The sequence below is a fragment of the Zonotrichia leucophrys genome, chromosome 2 (assembly GCF_028769735.1).
Source record: "Zonotrichia leucophrys gambelii isolate GWCS_2022_RI chromosome 2, RI_Zleu_2.0, whole genome shotgun sequence".
Lineage (NCBI taxonomy): Eukaryota > Metazoa > Chordata > Aves > Passeriformes > Passerellidae > Zonotrichia > Zonotrichia leucophrys.
The window spans coordinates 21,745,664-21,765,736 of NC_088171.1; the positions used below are offsets into that span (position 1 = coordinate 21,745,664).

Here is a 20,073-nt window from a genome sequence, read left to right on the forward strand (position 1 = left end):
CTAATTTCTGGAAGAAAAATGACAAAGCCTTTTTCACGAGCAAGCTATCAAAAGCAACTTCTTTGATTACTAAGTAAGGCAAGAAACTGAATCAGCTCTGTTTCCTTGCAGCACTTTTGGTATTCTGTTGGTGTTTCTAAGATTTCTCATCTCCTGACACACTGAGACATTCATCTGCAGTTTCAGTCAAAACCCACAGGTTTGCAGAAAAGTCAAAAATTTGTCCTCATCTACTGCCTGTGATGCAGTCAAATGTTTCAGCCCAGCAGCTCCAGAATATCTCATCCCTTTTGCAGTGCTTGCTCCAGTGTGTTCCCTTCTGCCCAGCTCTGTGCCCCTCTCGTGGTGCTCTCAGCCCAGGGCTGGGTTTGGAGAGGGCTTCACTGAGCACTTGCAGCCTTGCAAACATCATCGAGGTGCTCTGCTGGGAGGCTGTTAAACAACAGCACAGCAGGGAAAACAGGGAGCGAAATATCAGCGTGGCACACCAACATCACAGAAACACATCAACACAGCCAGGAGTGGGGACAGAACTCAGGTTAAACACAGAGCTACAGGGTAGTGCCAATGCAGGAAACACAGAGAGAAATACATTTTTCAGAGGGGAAAATGAAAAAAAGAAGAGGCATTATAATTCTCTGAAAAATTCTGAAGTTGAATAAGTTGAATATACCTTCTAGCTGTTGATTGTTTTTTCCCTAGCTACTGAACAGAATAATTCTTATGGAAAAACATGGCAAATATGTGAAGAAAATATATTAGGACATCAGAATACATTTGTCAATATAAATCACTGAGCTTTAAAAAATTACTGGATACAAACAGCATCAGTAGCACAATCTGCACATGCATGCTGGAGGAGCAACCCTTGGGGTGCAGGACAGGGCAGCGGAAGGCAGGGAGGCATTTTGGGGTGCAGCAGCATGCAGAAGCTCTTGCCTCTGGTGCCATCCCTGCCCTGAGCACTGCAGCACAGACCTGGCAGCCAGCAGCTGCTCCCACCTGGGTGCCAGCATCCCTCTGGCCCTGCTGAGCTCCTGCCTGTGTGCTCCTCTTCTGGCTGGGAAGGGAAAAGCCAGACCAGGCTGCATGTGAGGAGGGAGCAGGCCCCTTGCACAGGAATGACCTTGCTCACTTCTATAATCCCTGTGGCTGGAGAGGACCTGAATTAAAAGGATTTTTCAGTCTATCTGCCCAAGGACTTCTAGCAATCAGTACTGAGTGCATCCAAATCACACTCCCAAGCAACCCACATTTAGCCCAAGTGTCCTTTTGGGGCATTGGCTGCATGCAGACACATTTATATTTCTGCATTTATGCATTTCTGTCACATGCTCAGAGCTGCCCAGGCTGCTCTCTTGTGGCACAAATCCTGTGTCTGCCTGAGCTTGGCCCTGGCAGGGAGAAGAAAATCAACCCCATCCAGCTGCAGTCCCAGAGTGCTCTTTTGGTGACAAAACTGCAGTTCCAGTGAGCTTCCTTAATCTAATAGAAACAAATACCACTCCCAGACACTGAACTCTTCATACCTGACTGACAGGTTTGTGATCTTGGACTGACTCTGATCTGGACTGACAAGCACACTTTTAGCTGTAAAAGATAATACATTTCATTCATACAAAAATGTATAGCACCTGAGTAAGAAATATGTTGTGTGTTCCTGAGAACTGGACAGAAATGCAGGCACTGATGACTCCAAAATCCTCCAGGTAATTAAATATTATTTCAAAGCTGTTTGAACAGAAGATGTCCTGTATTAACAGCATCAATTAGAAGCCAGTTCTGTGTCACTGGCCTGGACACTACCAGCAGCTGGAGCTCTGTGTTTTGGTTTCACTGTGGCTGGGCAGAAGCCTAAACCAGTTTAGATAAGATGGTGAAAAAGAGTAAATGGGGTGTGGTGCTGTCTGACACTGCCTCCAGCACCATTGCTGGAGATTACTTTGATAGGGGAATTTATTTTCAAGTCAAGCATCCTGAAATCTTGAGCGGTGATTGGGGTGAGGAGCAGTAGTGCAGCCATTATCCCTTTTTCATGTGACAAATGGACAGTTCTACCTGGCACTATGGTAGCCAAAAATCCTGTTTACAGGGGGCAAAGAAGATGCCTGTTCCCGTTCTTCTACAGCAGTTTGGAAATAAAATAAAATAAAATAAAATAAAATAAAATAAAATAAAATAAAATAAAATAAAATAAAATAAACAAAAAAATCACCTTACCATTTTCCCTTCCTTTCAGAAAAAGGTGGTTGCTGATTGTTTTTAGAATGTGGATCTGCTCACCTTTGGAGTGTGATTCTGCAGGACCCTGTGGCCAGAGAGATGCTGGCTGTTGCCAGGCTGCAGACTCCAGGCTGCTTGAATGGCCTCGAGCTGCTTGGTGTATTGGCAGCTAAACTGGTTTTTGGTGGGTCCCACACCCTGCTGAGCTCTCTGCCTTCCTGGCACAAGTGGGCAGCCTCATCCTTCTCAATTCTGTGAGCCACAAGAGCCTCAAACCAGCATTCTCTTTAACGGGGAGCAGTCAAGGAGAGCTGTGCTAATTATCTTGGGTAGAGGATCCTTTAGGTCTTTGCCAGTTTTTATCAAAGCATAAAAAGCAATTATTAAAATTAATGCAATTTACCATGTGTTCTACTTCTAGCAAAGCTATTTTTGGCAAGGGTTTCCATCTGTCCCATTCAGCAAGATGAGCCACAGACTTCTCAGAGCTCTCATGTGGAGCTTGGCTCACACTTGCCTTTCTGCAGGGAGGAGCACCTCCGGTGCAGCACCCAGGTTACCTGAGAGCTGCCATCACCTGGCCATTGTGTCCTCACAGGACAAATGCTTTTCCTTCTTTCTGTGTTGCTCTCTGCAGGCACTGTGGGTGCCCCTGGGTGAGGAAATGCTGCACCCTCTGCCCTGAGCAGGTGGCCAGTGGGAAAGGCTGGGGGCTAAGTGACAAATATGTCTGCAGATTTTCACATAAAAGCTTTTATCTGTATTTTTCACAGTTCTACAGCCTGCCTTAAAGCAATTAGAAATTAGTTCATTTACATTTTCATACAGCTGGAGACAAAACAGCACAAGGAAAATGCATCTGTAGGGAATAAAGATCTGACTCCAGGATAGTGCCCATGAGCCCATTGACATTCAAAGTCAAAAAGCCAGGCACAAACACCTGGATAAACAGGAACACAGCAGGTGGGATTGTCCAGAGTAGAGGCACATGAATCTTCCAAGTGCCTTGAGTTCTGGGGATGGATTTACATTTTCCATCCCCTCACAGTCCTTTGGCAGCAGCATCCTCTGCACTGAGACCTCACCTGTGCAAAGGTGAAAGAAACCCCTGCAAAGGAAACAGCAAGGGCAGCTCAGTTTGTCCTTCGTGCCCCTCATCTGAGGCTGCACAGATGAAGGAAACTGTGCAGATGAAGGAAAGTATTCTAACATGACCTGCTGGAATCCAGAGGTGAGGCAGTTTATTTTGACTGGAAAATAGAAAACCCAACAGCATTTTCACTTATCCAGTGAATACACCAAGAGGAAGGGAAGCCCAGATGTGATGCTGTCACTGAGATACCCACTTGCTGGCTTCAGACTAGCTATTTATTAGCACTTTAAAGTGAAAAAGCTGCAATAGATTGAGTGGGGAGGTGTGATAGAGATATAATGAAGAACAGAAAATGAATAAAAAATCTATGTTAAATGCCTACCCAGTGTAAAGAAAAAATATCTGGGATATAAAGCCAAAGGGGATGATTAAATAAATAAAAAGGAAACTGACTCAAAGTCTTTAGACTCAGTCTCTCTGGTAGCTGAATCCCACAGTTTCCATGCTTTGCAGCACAGCAGCACACTGCTTTCCACTTGCCATATTTCCCGAAAAAAGGAACCCAAGAAACAAAGTTGGCAGCACAAATTTGGTTTATGCTTAAAGTCGTTAATATCCCTACCTGGTGAGAGACAAATGTTGGAGAAGCCCTCAACAGACAAGGTGTCTGAAGGATTTGCTCAAAGCTGCCTTGAAGTTGCTGTCATTCACACTTGCTGCAGCATCCAAAATAACAAAGATTCCTCCTGCAGACACACTCCCTGTGCTGCATCTTGCCTGGTTCCAAATTAATTCTAAAAATAATACCTAAACATGATTTTCTCAACATATTATCACTGCAACATTATGGGAGGAAATGCTGCTCTCCAGAAGTGGCATTTCCTTTGTAACCCAAGTGCACAAGAGTCTCACCCTGCTCAGAGGCACTGCTCTCTGCTCAGGTATCCTCTTCTGATCCCTCCAGCATTGCAGGGAGAAGTGGCATTTATCAGCACACTCAGTGGAAATTCTTCATTTCATTCTGTCTCCCAGGCATCAAAATCCATAAAATATTCTTGCCTCTTTAAGATATTGAAAGACTGGCATTAGTGATTTAGAGTTAATGAAACAGGAGATTCCAGGGAAAATTCCAGTCTCACAAATAGCAGTGGAACTCCAGTGTAAGTTCAGAGAGCTTCCCAGTGTGGCAGCAGAGGAGCAAGGGCTCCTTCCAGACCAGCAGAGTCACTCCTGAGTTAAGTGCAAACAGCATTTGGCACTCCATCAATTAGCTCACTAGAGTAAAGCCTGCCAGGGATTGAGAATATTTTCATGGAATATTGTGTATGTTATCCTGCTCTTTTGGATTGCATTTAAGCAATAAAACACAAGGCAGCAGGTTCCTAAATTGTGATAGTCATAGGTCTTATTGTTCTGTTCTGATTTCACAAAACCACACATATTTCTGTCTTACATTTTTATGCATACATGTGCATGGGCATATGTGTGTCTCTCCATATTGAAAACATATTTGCAATGTCTCAGTGCATGAAAGCAACATTTTAGCTGAAATTTTCTCTTCCTGGAGATCAGAAAATCTCTGTCCCAGATGGCACACATGCGCTCTAGCCAGTCATGTTCCATTTCTCACTTGAGGCATTTTGGATTTGTGCAGTAATTGTGCACACTAGAGATTTAATGCTACATGGAAAGAACACAAACAGCCTAGCTGAAAATGCATAAATTGTATAAGAATACATGCATATCTTGGGGGAGGGGTGAATACTTCTATTTTTCTCTCCAGTCTGCATCCTTTACTTGTTATTATTGTTAAATGCCCAAATAATATGACAGAAAATAAAATAACAAATACCAAACCCAAAGTTACATCCAGTACAGAAAAGCTTATTAATAATGGCACTGGCAATACATTATGCTGGAAAAAAATGCACAATGGTTCCTCTGCAAGGCTTGTATCCCTACAATGCCACAAGGAATGTCCTGGTCCCTTCCTCATTGTGCAGGCACAATCAGTCCCTCTTGGGAAGGAAAACACTCATTGTATCTCCCTGTGATTTGCAACTCTTGTTGTAGCAAACTAATTTTAGCAGAGTGGATGAACAGAATTGAAATAGGATTCCAGGAATGTGATGTAAATAAGCAGACCCAGCTCTGATCTCACTTGTCCTAGTTAACATCTCAGTTTACAACTTCCATCAGTGGAGTCCTAGTTTGTGATGGGTTGGGCCTGCAGAATAATATTGCAAAGTGCTTTTTTTAACAATGCAAGGCCAACTTTTGCAAAATTCCAAACACAGCTGCCTACTATAATAATCAAAAGCTCAGTGTCCTGCAGGACCACACCAAAGTCCACTGTGTGCCATTTTGTTGTGGAGAAGATTGTTTGGGATCACATGGTCTCCTGCTTTAGCTAATTAACAGATAGGAAGAAAAATGAATGATCAGAAGTAATTGCAACTTGCAAAGTAAATTACACCATTAACTGCTCCAGAAATCAATAATCAGGCACAAAAAGAAATTCAGTTGAGGGGATGACAGAAGGAAAAATTAATCTCTTGGGCATCTTGCCACTCTGGGGATTTTAATTTTGAGTTTTCCACTCCCATCTATCCATTCTTATTGCCCATCCATCAACCTCCTGATGAATACAAAGGACTCCAGTATGAAATGCCAGAAGATTGCTGGGTTGGTAGAACAATGGAAAGGAAGTCTTTCAGGTTTGGAGAAGGAAGGGTAAATCACAGATGACAGTTTAGAAAAGCTTGTCTGCTCTTGCTTTTTCCCCCTAACATCTCTCTTTAATAGCATTGTCAGTCTAATAACCATTTCAAAGGTAACCAAAATCGTTCTCATGGGCAAATCATCTGGAAATCTCCTCCTGATTGACTCTAACTACTGACATAATTTTTAATAGAAGTGCAACATGATATATGCCTTTGCTTATTGGTATAGCTTTAAGCAGGGACAAAGTGGTTGTTTAATCTTACTCCCATGTTAGAGGCATTTATCTTCCACCCTTTTGTATTTACTATTTACATCCTCATAAGAATGCTGGCACTGTAGCCTTCATTATTAGCAATACTCCTTGATTTAATAGCATTTGTGACTATCTCTATATTTGGGGCTTTATTACTGAACACTGTGAGCTCTTCTGAGTGCCTCCAAGTGACAGGTTATCTTCTATGGATTTTGGCCAGAAGGGAGTTAAAAGGAGGAGAGTGGACCAAGCAGAAAGCCTACATGGAAAATATTGGGGTTACATAGGCAGTGGCAGAAGACAACACTTCTTCATTAAAAGAGGGTGATCAGTTAAAATGCCCATCCTATGGGAAGGGAAAAGTGGGGTGTGGACACAAAAAATATGTTTTCAGCAAGTACAGCTGACCTAGGGTGAGCTGGACCCCGCTGCAAGCAGATGCTATCATGGTCTGTAGGGACACTGGATGCCCAGGCTCCTGTGAGAAAAGCTGGTGGAAATGCTGTGCAAAAACCCTCCTGGTTGGAAATGCAGTTCCTGAAATGCAGAGCACTTATGGGCAAACTGAGTCTGTTTATGCAGGAAGCATTTGCTGATTGGTGCCAGCATTGCACAGTTTCCCCTCCACAGCACCACGGCTCTTGGAGACTCCCCAGAAACTCCAAATCCCAGCTCCCTATGCAGAGCAAAGCGTGGGGCTGCCCTTGGGAAGGGGAACAGGCACGAAAGGGGGTGTCAGTGGCTGCAGCTTCACCCAGAGACCATGGATCCAGCACTGCTCTGGCAGCTCTGTGCCATCACCAGGGCAAGAGCAATGAGCTGCTCAGGCCACACTTTGACTGGAGAGGAACTTGCATCATAACCAAAAATAATCCCAAGGCCGACTGTGCATATGCTTTCCCAAGCAGCACTACAGCCTTGTATTCACCACCTTAGATCATGACTCCAGAGGGATAAGAGAGAGAGAAGACACAGACCAGCAGGCTTGAAGGTTAATGGGAAAGAAGAAACCTGTAAGAACAGTTTTTTTGCTCGCACCTAGTGTTTTGTTTTGAATAAACAGGGACACTCACAATTATGAGAATCTTATACGGTTAATTACTGCTATTTATCTTGACAGTTATCAAGTGTCATTTATGATTCTTTTACATCCTTAAACTTTGTCAGCTGAATGTGTAATCTTTAGGTCCCTATGTGTTTAAGACTTATTTTTACACACACAGTTATGTTTTTATATCTGTGGTAATTCACCAGTCAAAACATGACATGCATGATTTTGGTTCCAATCTTTCCACTTTAATTCTGCTCTCACTCCTTCCCTCCCCCCAGTAACCAGCCATATTTGACTGATCTTTTCAGATTAAAAACTAAAAAGGAAGAAATGTGTCAAATTTATTTGCAAATTCTCCTTGTTGAGCCCTGTCACTTTAGCGACAGCCCTCCTTGAATTCCCTCCCCATTTGGGTTTGAAAAGTGGATGTAACCCTTTCAAGGCTGGATACATTTTCTTTGGATCATTTTCCTGCCTTTGCATTCAGAGACTGGTCTTCAAAGGGCTTTATTAATTGCAATAAATCTTAATCTACAGTATTTCCAATCACACATAAAGGTGGCTTAAATCCCTTAGCAGCAGAGAATAGCCTGGGAAAGGATTTCCTGTGTTCCAAAGGACAGATAAACACTTCCAAAAATCAGCAAAACAGGGTTTTTTTGTTACACACCAAAGCTGATTTTCTTTCCATGAGCATGAAAAGCCTAATTTTTGTGAAGGAATACAGTGGGCATCTTGCAGCTCTATAAACATATTCAGTTTTCAGTCATCATGACCAAAACAGGTTTTGTGAGAGTTTGGTTAAAGCTGCCTGTACAATTTCCTACCAAAACTGGTGCAGGACATGGTCCTCTCCAGGACCTGACACAAATGCCAGTGCTGATTTCACCAAACTAAGGAAACAGACATGGAATAGGATACCAAGGATGGTTTGGGATAGCAAGATGTCATTGCCATGTCTGTCACCATGGTACCTTTGAGGCACCTACAGTGATAGGAATATTTTTCCCTGTTTGTATTTTACAGCATTAACCTAATTACATGTTGGAATGAGTGCATGTTTTTTACTTGCCCATATCACTGGGACCCAGGCTAAAATTCTAACCTTTAAGTATGTCATTAAACCAGTGTTTATAACAGTACAGTGTAGCAAAGCCCTAATTTCTGAGCAGAGTGGAATTCAAAACACGTTTCTAAAATAATAATAAAAGAGATTGAAAATCTAACAGCAAACCAGATGCAGATAGGAGTGAGCAGCAGCAGTGTGGAGCTTGGCACAGCACTGGCACACTCATTTGCTAGGCATATGCCTTTTTCCATGGCACTCCTGCTTATTGTAGTTGGTAAAGGGTTGCCCTTTTTCACAGAGAATTTTTCCTGGGCTAACTTTGAATTTAGCAGTGCAGGGGTGAGGAGCCATTTTGTGCTTGGTGCCTGCAGGATGTGTTGCCCTGTGTGCCAGTGGGTGAATTTGTAAAAGGTTTTCTTCAGTTTTCCCCTGTGTGAGTGCTGAGGCAACAGCACCTGTATAAAATGGACGTGCATGTTATGCTGCAAGTCTTTAAGCCCTGTATGAATATTAACTAATTAGTGAGCAAGGGCTGTGATGAGGTTGCAAATGGCAGAAGCTGCAGGGGATAGAGCTCGAACATCACCTGCAAGTCTGAATGCACAAGGGCCCAGAGAACGGGAAAGGAAGCAAACAAGCTGAAGGGCTGGAGCCAGCCAGCAAGAGGGCTTCAAAAATACAAATAAATTTAGCACATTAAGACTGGCAGCAGCTCATATGGGTTTAATGGTTAACTAAGAATGGACTGTCAATCTGGACTGTCAGCCTTTAGCATGCAGAGATTATAACCTAAGTGCTACCCAAGCCTTAATTACAGCAAATCAAATTTTTGACATATCATTTCAGGACAACAAAGGTCCCACAGTAAGAAGAGTTTCCTGCTCTTCCTTTTAATTTGCACCAGGCTGCTGAGATCTCTGGTGCATAACTTCTGAGCACTTTGGTTTCCCATTCTTAGTTTTCCAAGAAAATACAATTTTTCCTAGGGAACTAAAGTGAATCTGGGAACTAAGTTCAAGGTCACAGGTCATGTTCCAAACTAACATATAAGCTCTGCTCACCACCCAGTATTTGCCTTGATCTCTCTATTCTGGTTACTCTGGCTGTGATTTTTGTGGCTGTCTTCTCTGGGAGAAGGTCTGCAACAGCTCAGAGTGAATGAGCATCCCAGGCTGTATAAGTGAGGATAAAACTGTTAAGGAAAAGGTTGGTATGGTAGGACCTAACTTTAAGAATCAGGCTTATCATAGCTGGAGTAAGGAATTGAGGGTGTGCTTGATGCCAAAAGGTCACTCAGCATCACAATGGCTTCACAGATCACGACAGGTTTGTGTTTATTTGGGGATCAGATCTGTCCTTTGCCCAACACGTATCACAGCCATGAAAGCTTATGCACACCCTGATGTCACAAAAACCAGCTGGCTTGGGGATGACTAAATACAACACCTCAAGGGCCCAGCTGCAGGCTGAGACAGAGCACTCACTTCTGGCACATCTTTTCAATTTTTCTTGCCCAGAAGAAAAACCAGTGCTGAAAGCCCTTTCCCGTGGGGTGCAGAGAGCAATGAGATATGAACATAATCCTCCAAGTGTGTTTGACTGCCTTCCCGGGTCTTGAGGGAAGCCCTTAGCTAAGGGAACTAGCTCGCTTGTGTCAGGGCCAGATAAGGAATTTTTTTAAGACAGAGCATTAGAGAAAAGTAAAAAGAAAAAAAACTTTTTTAAAAGGGGAGGGAGGAATATTTACAAGTGCATGAATGGAAGCTTTGTCGACAGTTTTCTTGGGAGATAAGGAGCTGGACTGGCCCATCTCTGCACGGCATGGACACACTCGATGCCTTTGAGTCTCTCAGGAAAGAGCAAAAGGAGCTGCTGACATTTCTGCTTAAAAGGAAGAATCAATGAATCTTTGTTTCCCACTGCCTGCTTGTTTGACCTTATTGTGTTGCGGAATAGAAAAGAAATAAAAGGGAACGGTGAGGGGAGAGCAGATTCGTGCTAATAAAATCCAAGACAAGATCACAGCCCTCTGATCATCACTGGAGATGCCATTATTTGGTTGTTGTCCTATTTGCTGCTTCTGCTCATTTCTGATTCTTGCCCTGCTGTAATAAGTCACACTCTTTCCAGCCATCATCCCTGTATTGACAGGCAAATGTCACCCAGCTTTGATTGACGTCCATTGCTCCTGAATACAGAAGTATGATTTAGGAATCAATTCTGTTTGTTTATTTAAACAGCTCTTTGTGTACCCTGTAGATCTGTAAGCAGGACAAGTGCTTTAATATTTTCTCTGCAACATTGCCACTGATACTGCACATTCACCTTCCCACTCAGTCACAAAGGTGCCCACCAGACCCTGGGGAGGAGAAACCTTTCATGCACAAAAAAAAACCAAAGCAAACAAACAAACAAAAAAAAAACCAAAAAAAAACCAAAAAAAGGAAGAAAAATAAAAAGGAAAAAAAAAGAAAAATAAAAAAGAAAAAACCCCCAAAAACAACAACAAAAAGCAGCCGCCAAGATTTAACAAAATGCTTTGCTGACCCTGAGTTAAGCCAAAGAGATCTTTATATCAGGTCTTTAGCATCTGATGATTTGCATACACCCCGGACTTCTCTTTGGCTTCTAAACAAAAGGGAGCACTTTCCCTCGGTGCCGGTTAGCAAGCAGAGCAGCGGCTTGCTTTAACACCGGGAAACACTATCGCCAGTGATGAGCACGTCAATTTTAATTCACAGGAAAACTCTTTCCTTTTCTGTCTGTGTGGTTGCAATTGGGACGAGGAGGAAGAGGGAGATCCGAAATTGCCGTTAATCTCTTTATTATTGTGGGAGGTATATTTTCAAATAACTTTTGCTTGGACAATTGGTAAAGCATCCCTGCATTTAAAGCGGTATTTCCCAGAAAACGCTAACATGGCAAAGTGGCCTCAGGGAAGCGTTAAGCAGGAGGTGGATTGACCTTTTAATTCTCGATCGGTGACCCGAAGGGTACCCAGAGGCTGCTAAGCACGTCTCTTCCTTTCGGTCTGCTTCAGAAAGAGCTGTCATCACAAGATGCAGCTAGTGAGTGAGGCTCACGATTTCGCTGTTCATCCGTTTGCGGGAGAGGTGGGGGAGGGAGAAAAGAAAAAAAAAAATATATTTCCCACACTGCCAGAGTAATGCCAAACTCTCTGTGAGTGGGAAGAGCAGAGCAGATGCTGGAATGAGATGCCAAAGCAGCTCCCCTTTCCCCTGCGCTTTTGGGTGCCTATAAATTGCTCCAGCGCGCTCGTCAGCCTCCTCCTCTCCTGGCAGGTGGCACTCGGGCAGGATCCCGCTCTCCCTTCGGCTCCGGCTCCGGCTCCGGCGGCGGCTCCGGCGCGGGCACAGGGCGGCGGGCACCGGGGCTCCGGCCGGCCGGGAGGCGCGTCCCCGCTGAGGACTGTCATCCCTGCGAGCAGAGAGAGAGAGGGAGGGAGAGAGAGAGCGAGGCGGCGAGCGGGGCGATCGCGAGAGGAAAGGCAAGTTCCAGGGAAAGTTGACTCGGACTGGCACAGCCTGCAAAAAAAAAAAAGTCGATCGCCAGCGGGAGCATAAAAGTGCGGGCGGCCGGGGCGCGGCGGCAGCAGCTCTTCCTCCTCTTCCTCTCCCGCTCCGCTCCCTCGCCCGCCCCGCGGCTCAGCGGCCGCAGCGGAGCGCCGCGACCCGCGGGATCCCCGCGACGCCCTCGGCAGGGCGGCCGAGCCCCAGGGGAGCCGAGCTCGAGCGGGCTCGGCGTTTTTTCGGCTCTGAGGAGGAACCCCGCCAACCATCAAGATTTTGTCCAAAAGCAGACAAGAGGATCGCCCTGCGCTGAGCCGGCTGGTGGGCAGCAGGCGGCGGCTGATAGCGGCCGGCGCGCTGGGGGTGGTGATGGTGCTGCTGCTGGTCATCCTCATCCCCGTGCTGGTCAGCTCGGCCGGCACCTCGGCTCACTACGAGATGCTCGGCACCTGCCGCATGGTCTGCGACCCCTACGGCGGCACCAAGGCGCCCAGCACGGCGGCCACGCCCGACCGCGGGCTCATGCAGTCCCTGCCCACCTTCATCCAGGGGCCCAAGGGGGAGGCCGGCCGGCCGGGCAAAGCGGGGCCGCGGGGCCCGCCGGGGGAGCCGGGGCCGCCCGGCCCGGTGGGGCCGCCGGGTGAGAAGGGCGAGCCGGGGCGGCAGGGCCTGCCGGGGCCCCCCGGGGCGCCGGGGCTGAACGCGGCCGGGGCCATCAGCGCCGCCACCTACAGCACCGTGCCCAAAATCGCCTTCTACGCCGGCCTCAAGCGGCAGCACGAGGGCTACGAGGTGCTCAAGTTCGACGACGTGGTCACCAACCTCGGCAACCACTACGATCCCACCACCGGCAAGTTCACCTGCTCCATCCCCGGCATCTACTTCTTCACCTACCATGTGCTCATGCGGGGCGGCGACGGCACCAGCATGTGGGCCGACCTCTGCAAGAACAACCAGGTGGGCGCCGCGCCGGGGACAGCCGGGGACAGGAGGGCAGGGGGCCCCGGAGGACGGGGGGTTCCCCGAGGGAGCGGGCACTGCGCGGGCAGCGGGCGGAGCGGCGCGGGAAGGGCGGGAAGCGGGCGGGGAGGGGGAGCCGGGGGCCGCGGGAGGCGGCGCGGGCGCGGGCCGGGGAGCGGAGCCCGAGCCCGGGCGGCGGGAGGGGAGCGATGGGGACCGGCGGCCGCCTCTCCGCAGCTGGCGGGGAACCTGCGGGGAACCCGAAGGCTACCGAGGGGCCGGGTGCTCTGCAGAGCCGAGGCCGCCCGGGCTGCTGGATGAATGCGGACTCGACGCGCTCTCCTCTCCGGGAGCCGCGCAGCAGGTGCCGCTCCCAGCCCGCTGTCCGGGCACAGCAGCTCCCGGCCCGCCCCGGGCGCGGAGCGCTCGCTGCCCGCAGCTCTGCCGGGACCGGAGCGGGGGCGGGCGGACAAACAGCGCTGCCCCCTCAGGGGCGAGAAGAGCCCGGCGCTTCCTTGGGGAGGGGAAAGTCCCCGGCACGAAAGGGGAGCCAGGGGCGGTGGGTGAGCCCAGGAGAGGGTGGTGCTGTGTTGGGAAAGGGTGAGGCGGGTGGGAGGAACGCAGCCACGGCACGGGACGGGGCTCCCACGCAGCGCCGCGCCGGGCTTGACACGCTCAGCCCCCGGAGGGTGCGAGGCTGCTTCTCCCTGCCAGGGGAGCTGGTAATAGAGCGAGCTCGGCGCCCGCACACCTGAGCCCCTGGCGGGCCTGTGCCGCTGACGGACCGGGCCAGGAGGCACACCCGGGAGCCCGGGCAGGACCCGAGTCTGTCGGCATCCCCTGGGCAGGATGAAGGCATCGGAAATAATTAATGGCCTTGCGATGCTGCAGTCTGAAACACAGAGGAATCATCCCTTTTAATTAGGATAAACGTAGCCACTGCCTGTTACATTGCCCCCTTGTAACCCCTCCTTCGCAATTTTGCGCCTTTTCCATGAGTAGTTAACAGACGCGGTTAGGCTGGCACCAATTCCTCCGGCGCTCAGAGGCAGCGCCATCCCTCAGGGCTCTGGATGCCCAGGGACAGTGCGAGGTGCCCAGTGGTTCCCGGGTCCCGGTACCCCGGCCCCCCGCGCACCGGCGGCGGCTCAACAGGTCCCGCTGTGCCCGAGCCGTCCCGGCCAGCGGGGCCGCAGGGCGGGCTCGGGGAGCTCGGGGAGCCCGGGACCAGCGGTGCCGCTCCCCCCGGGCTGTTCGCCCTCGGGCTGGGGCATGGCTCGGCTCCCGGCGTGTCCCCAGGGCTGACAGGCCCCGTGTCCCCGCCGTGCCCGCACGGCCCCGTTCGTTCGCGCGTTCCCTCCGCAGCCGAGCGCGGCCCTTTGTGCGCAGCGCACACGGGAGCCGCGGCCGCCGGTAAATTAATCTGATATGCCATTTAACCTTTTCTTTATGGCTCCTCAGAAGGACTGTGAAAACGGAATAATGAGGACATCAGTGGCAATTAATTAAATTAGAAAATATCTGCCATAAATACTGTCTCCACAGATAAACCAGGACTAGTAAAACTAAGTACATCCTAATAATATTCACTTTGATATCTTCTTACAAAAGCAATATTCTTCACTGCAGAAATGCAATTTTACTTACAATTAAGGAATTGATCTATTTTTACCCATATTTATAGAGTGTTTACTTTCCTGAACACTGAAAAATAAGTACATAGCAGTAGTTTTAAAGAAGCATCCAATTACAAATATTCAATTGAACCTGAGGTCTAACCATTTCCAAATATAGGTACTTCCAGTGCCAGACATGAGGCAAACTCAGAGTTATTCAAAGAAGAAAGAAAAAACCCACCTAAAGAGAGGTTCTATGTGTACATTTGTATGTACTATATGAGATATTCAGGGAAATACCTGCACATCAATGGTTTAAAATTGACCCACAGTTTTAATGCCTCAATAAGTGATTAGGATTTATACTTAAAATACTAAATGCTGATGTGACAGGCTTTATGAATATTTTTAAGGAAGCTCAGAAATTTTGGAAGTAGTTAAATGGAGTGACAAAGGCAACATTATAAATCCCATGTTCTCTAACAATGAAAAACCCAGAAACATTGAAAACTGTATGACTTACAGAAAAAAAAAAAGCATTCCTAAGCAATAGATATGTGAAACCTCAAGGTCCCCAGTGTTACCACATTGTCTGCTTTAATGATTATCAAGCTTGAACAGAGAAGTGCTGAGGTGACACAGCTTAGGGATGTGTGTGCAGGCTGAGAGCGTAGCTTCATGGAAGGACTTACATGGAACTTGTGAAATGTATTGTCTCATAATGCTTTAATTTTGAGATGCATTTGCCCTCTTGCAGCAGTACACTCCATTCATTTGAGGAGAATTTATTTGAGACTGTTCTCCTAGGCTTTAAAAAGAAATTGTTCTGGCTAACCAAGCAAGAAGGTAAAGCCACTAGGAATAGCATACAGGACCTTTGCTGCTACACACAGGGCACTAACATCTGCATTTTTGTTTCTAGACTTTCAGTTTCCAGAATCTTTTTCTTTTTTCCAGCCAGTATGTATTGTGTAGAATCTTAAAAATGAAATATCCATTGCTGTTGTAGCCAGTGTCCCCATGCTGACTGCTGACTTCCTTAGGATTGTCACTGATGTAATTCAAATTCTCCCCTACCATCCACAAGATTTTATACAAATCCACAAAGCAGCATTTCATTAGGAAGTAAACGGGAATTTGAAAAGTCCTTTAAACCACTTTTCTCACCATTATGCAAGATCCTAGTTCCATGTGAAAGTTCTTCTACCTTGTCTGTGGCCTTTTCACTCCTCCCCACCTGCTCTTTCCATTTCCACTGCCAGCAACCACCTCAGTCCATTATTTTCTCTGGAAGATCTTTCCAGGGTTAATGGCCCAGAGCCTTCAACTCTGCCCTGCCAGTCACGATTCCAAAGGAAACACCCAGCACTTAGAATAATTATTGCTCAGAAAATCAGCAAAAGAGATCACCTCTGTAAACAATACCAGGCAAGTCAGGACCAAGAAGTCCTGAAATAGTCGGGGTTTATCATCATGCCATGTATCAGTTTAAATTTGCAGCCTGTCACAGCTTTGCAAGCCTTTGCAGCCTTTCTCACTGTTCTTACAGGATGCATAAAGAATTTCCACCTACTGTGATTTTTAAGCTGCATAATGCCATAAGATCCTGCATGGTAAAAGAACCCCCTCCTTTTTAACATTTCAATATTAATGTGAAATCATATCACATGAAAATTTAATTTGGAAATTTATCATGTAAACTTTGAAAGGAATCCATGGAAAATTGTGACTTATAGCCTATTTTTTTCAGTTCAGAGCAGAAAAAATCCCACATATAGTACGCCAAGTCATGCATTATTACTTAGTTCAGATTTGCAATGCCACTAAATCATTTACTGCTCTGTAACTACGCTAGAACAAAGACAAGCAACAAGCAGATGACGTGTTACACTGAAATAAATCAGATACAACCATGTTTAAATATTTTACCAAACAGAGTCAAATTATATATAAATGATTTGGAGACTTACAATGGCACAGGCCGTTCATTGCTGAAAACCAACATATATCTTGAAATTACAGATTATTTTCAGTTTGCAAGAAATGTCAAATTTAATCAGTAGTGGAATACCAAGGGAGAAATGGGAAAAAAACTATGTTTAAGGGAAAGTTGCAAATGAAATGCCCTCAATGACTTGTAAATTTCAAAAACTCTTACAGCAAATAGTGACTTGCCTGTGATTTTTCAAAAGTGCATCTCTTAAAACACAGTGAAATTAAATGTTTGCTTACTGAACTGTGGTCATAGCAGTTTTTCCAAACCCAGACTGCTTGTGTGCATGTGTGTGTGGGGTGTACTTCTTGTATTCTTTTTTGCAGCATGATCCTATTGCTTAGTATGACAATAAACTGCCTCTGGAAAATGTCCATCTTGGGGACTCCCTGTGGGCCTCCCTGTGGATCCTCAACATTGTCAATCACTTGTCCCACTGATACAAAAGTTACACCAAATGTAAAACTGGCACACGATCAGATCCAGTTCTCCCAACTCCAGCTATTCTTACACATATTTATAAGAAGGCTCCAGACATCTACAGAAGATTAGGCATTTGTGTATTCATCAGATGACCAAGAAAAGAGAATATTATTGCTTTAGTTTCAGAAGTACAGCAGGAGAAAATAAGCAAGTGCTATAGGGATAAACTACAATATACGTTGCCAGATGTTTAAAGTGGCAACTCATGCATGTTGAATGAAACTTCGAGGATATGCTTTAATTTCAGCAGGCAGGAAAAATTGCCTGAGTTTTCTTAACCAGTGGTTCTGTATTTCATGTAGGTTCGAGCTAGTGCGATCGCTCAGGATGCTGATCAGAACTACGACTACGCCAGTAACAGCGTGGTCCTTCACCTGGAGCCAGGAGATGAAGTGTACATCAAATTAGATGGAGGAAAAGCACATGGAGGAAACAACAACAAATACAGCACATTTTCTGGATTTATTATTTATGCTGACTGATAATGAGTAAAAAGACCCACCAAACCAGTCGAGAAACGAAGCCTGCTCTTCTAAGCGATGGATTGCGTGGCAAAAGTCAATGAAACAAGCACCCCAGCAGAGAGTGACCACTGAGCACCTCAGCAGTGGGGGGAAATGTTGAATGCTACCTGATTCACATCTGTACAACACAGAGAAACCTTATGTTAAAAACCACAAACCAAGTTAAGCAGATGTGCGATCCACTTCCGCCAAAGCAAATACTTCCTCATTGTTACGTGTCCATGTGAATGAAGTTCTGCATAGATCAGATTTTTATAGGCAAGGAAAGCCCACCTAAGGACACTGAGTTATTTCTTCAGTGTATATGATACTTTGATGTGTTATGATCTTGCTGCTTTATCCATACTTCAGCTTTGGTTCTTGTGACTTACCTGCTAACAATGATGCTTGGAGTCCACTCATAGTGTGGTGAGGAATGATTTTACAATAAAAGGAAGAGGTAATCAAAATATACTTTCTCTCTGCAAAGAAATTGTTTGCCTTGTACTTTTCTTACCCTTCCACTTAAAACTAGAAACTAATCAGCTTTAAGCCTTAACTCAAATGTTTCTGTTTTGTAGGTTTACATTAGATTTTTAACATAAAAATCAATCCAGTGGAGTTATTTAAATTTTGTCTTTCCCTTAGCTGTCCTCTAAAAGAAAATGACAGAAGAAACACAATTTTCCCCTTTAGAATATAACAGTTGACAAACTATTCTATTGGACCATATCCCTGATTCCACCAAAGCAAATGGCTAAATTCTCACTGCTATTAGTGGAAAAGGGATTTTAATTTGTATACATGTAAATATATATTTAGACAATTATTATAGGCCCATTGTTGATGGTTAGTTGTGTAAATATTTAGAAAGCCTGGCATCCATACCATCAGACTAAGAGGCGGAGTGTTTTCTTTGCAGCAATTAGTCTTCATTAGTCTTTTAGCACTTAGTCTGTACCTGGGTTCTATTTTTAATAAAGTAGTTATGGATTAATATACTGCAGATGTTCCACTAGAATTTCATAGGAATACAGATGACCTTTATTGTCTTAGGTGTCTTGTCTCACTGAAGTCAGTGGGGTTTTTCCAACAAAGGAAGAGTGGGAGATCTGACACATGAGAAAATGCTGTCACACAGACCTTTTCCATGGAAGCTAGTACCAGTTTGTGTAAGGTGTGCCTACGAGATGGACACAGAGAAGCATTTTACCAAAAATGATAACACATATGCAAAGAAAGAAGCAGATATTTACATGCAAAAAAAAGGTGTGTTATAAAACCTATTTTTCTCATTCATATAGATATAGATATAGATATATAAAGTCTCAAAGAAGCTTAATCCATATAGAGGATTAATGGCTTGGAGAATAAACTAAACAGAGATACATAGTTATAAAAATGCTTTAAAATCAGTCATAGCAGTAATGTCCACAGATCTTTTTTTATTCAGAAAATGGATTTATTATTTGCTTTGATTTTGGGAGTCTATTTCTCTTAGGTTAAAACTTTCAGATTTCATTCTAAACCTAAATTTCAGCAAGATTATTAAATTTCTTTAGCACAGTTTGTTATTTATTTTTACCTTTTGGCAAAATCAACGTAACATTTCTGTAAATCATTAAAGAGTAACAGAGGCTACCCCTAGCATTGCTATTTCATATATTCTGTCACAAGCAACCTTGTCTAATGTAATAAGGGTATAAACTTAGATTTATCTGCACTAAAATTTCCAAAGTGTCTGCCACTCTGACAAAAAAGCTCTCCAGTGCTGGCTACTCAGCAAAAGTCTGATAGGGATTTTACATATTCCCCTAAAAATCTCGTTTGAATGAGTGAACCTTTTCTCAAACAGAACGTGTTTCTCCTTCTGCTTTAAGTCGTTCAATTCAAAACAAACGCCGAGCGAGCCCAGGCTGCGGAGAGGATCGCCAGGCAAACTCATCCAGGGTTTACAAGGGGACATGGTGCTGCCAGCTGCTTGTGTATTATCTCACCAGATGGGCAATGCTTCTACCTTATGACAAAGTGCCAGCTCATGTCTGTGCATTGTAGTGGTTACTCCTGTTTCATTTCTACGAGGCGATTATTTCAATACCTGATGTGTCCCTGACTTGTCTGCTCCTCCACTGTTGCTGTTGCTGGCCCTGCACTCCCACAGCAGTGTAGCTAGAGATTCCCTGAGCGGTGTCCAGCACTCCTGCACCTAGAGCTAGGGATCATTCACAACCTGCAGTGTGCATTCACCACGGTGTGTATTGGTAAAGCTCAATACTACAAGACATACATGGTCAAATTTGAAGAAGCTTCTGAAATCAGGCTACCACTGCTAATGGATAACACCATTTTTTGGATAAATCACCTGCCCTGGTTAAAGTTAGACAAGAGCAAAGAACACACTTTATGTGAAAACCACATATAAGGTAAACATTTCTTCCTTTTTCATCATATCTTGATATACTGATTTGTAAAGACTTATATCACAACCTTTGTTATAACTAATACAACTCATTAAAACTGTATTATGTAATATATTTTGAGTGCTGGTGTTGCATCCTTACAAAAAGAAGCTGGT

At 45.3% G+C, this 20,073-nt stretch overlaps 1 protein-coding gene across 2 annotated transcripts; it reads left to right on the top strand.

Annotated features, from left to right (window-relative positions):
- Nucleotides 1-11,587: 11,587 nt before the first annotated feature.
- On the top strand, nt 11,588-20,058 carry C1QL3 (complement C1q like 3). Of its 2 annotated transcripts, XR_010439095.1 has the most exons (3): nt 11,588-12,900; nt 17,298-17,958; nt 19,379-20,058. XR_010439095.1 is itself a non-coding variant. In XM_064704210.1 (2 exons), exons 1-2 carry the CDS (start codon nt 12,313-12,315, stop codon nt 17,475-17,477), a joined length of 768 nt encoding a protein of 255 aa, XP_064560280.1. In that variant the 5' UTR covers nt 11,588-12,312; the 3' UTR covers nt 17,478-20,058. The 2 variants fall into 2 exon arrangements, 1 of the variants encoding a protein (XP_064560280.1); XM_064704210.1 differs by having other exon boundaries at nt 17,298-20,058.
- The last annotated feature ends 15 nt before the right edge of the window (nt 20,059-20,073 follow it).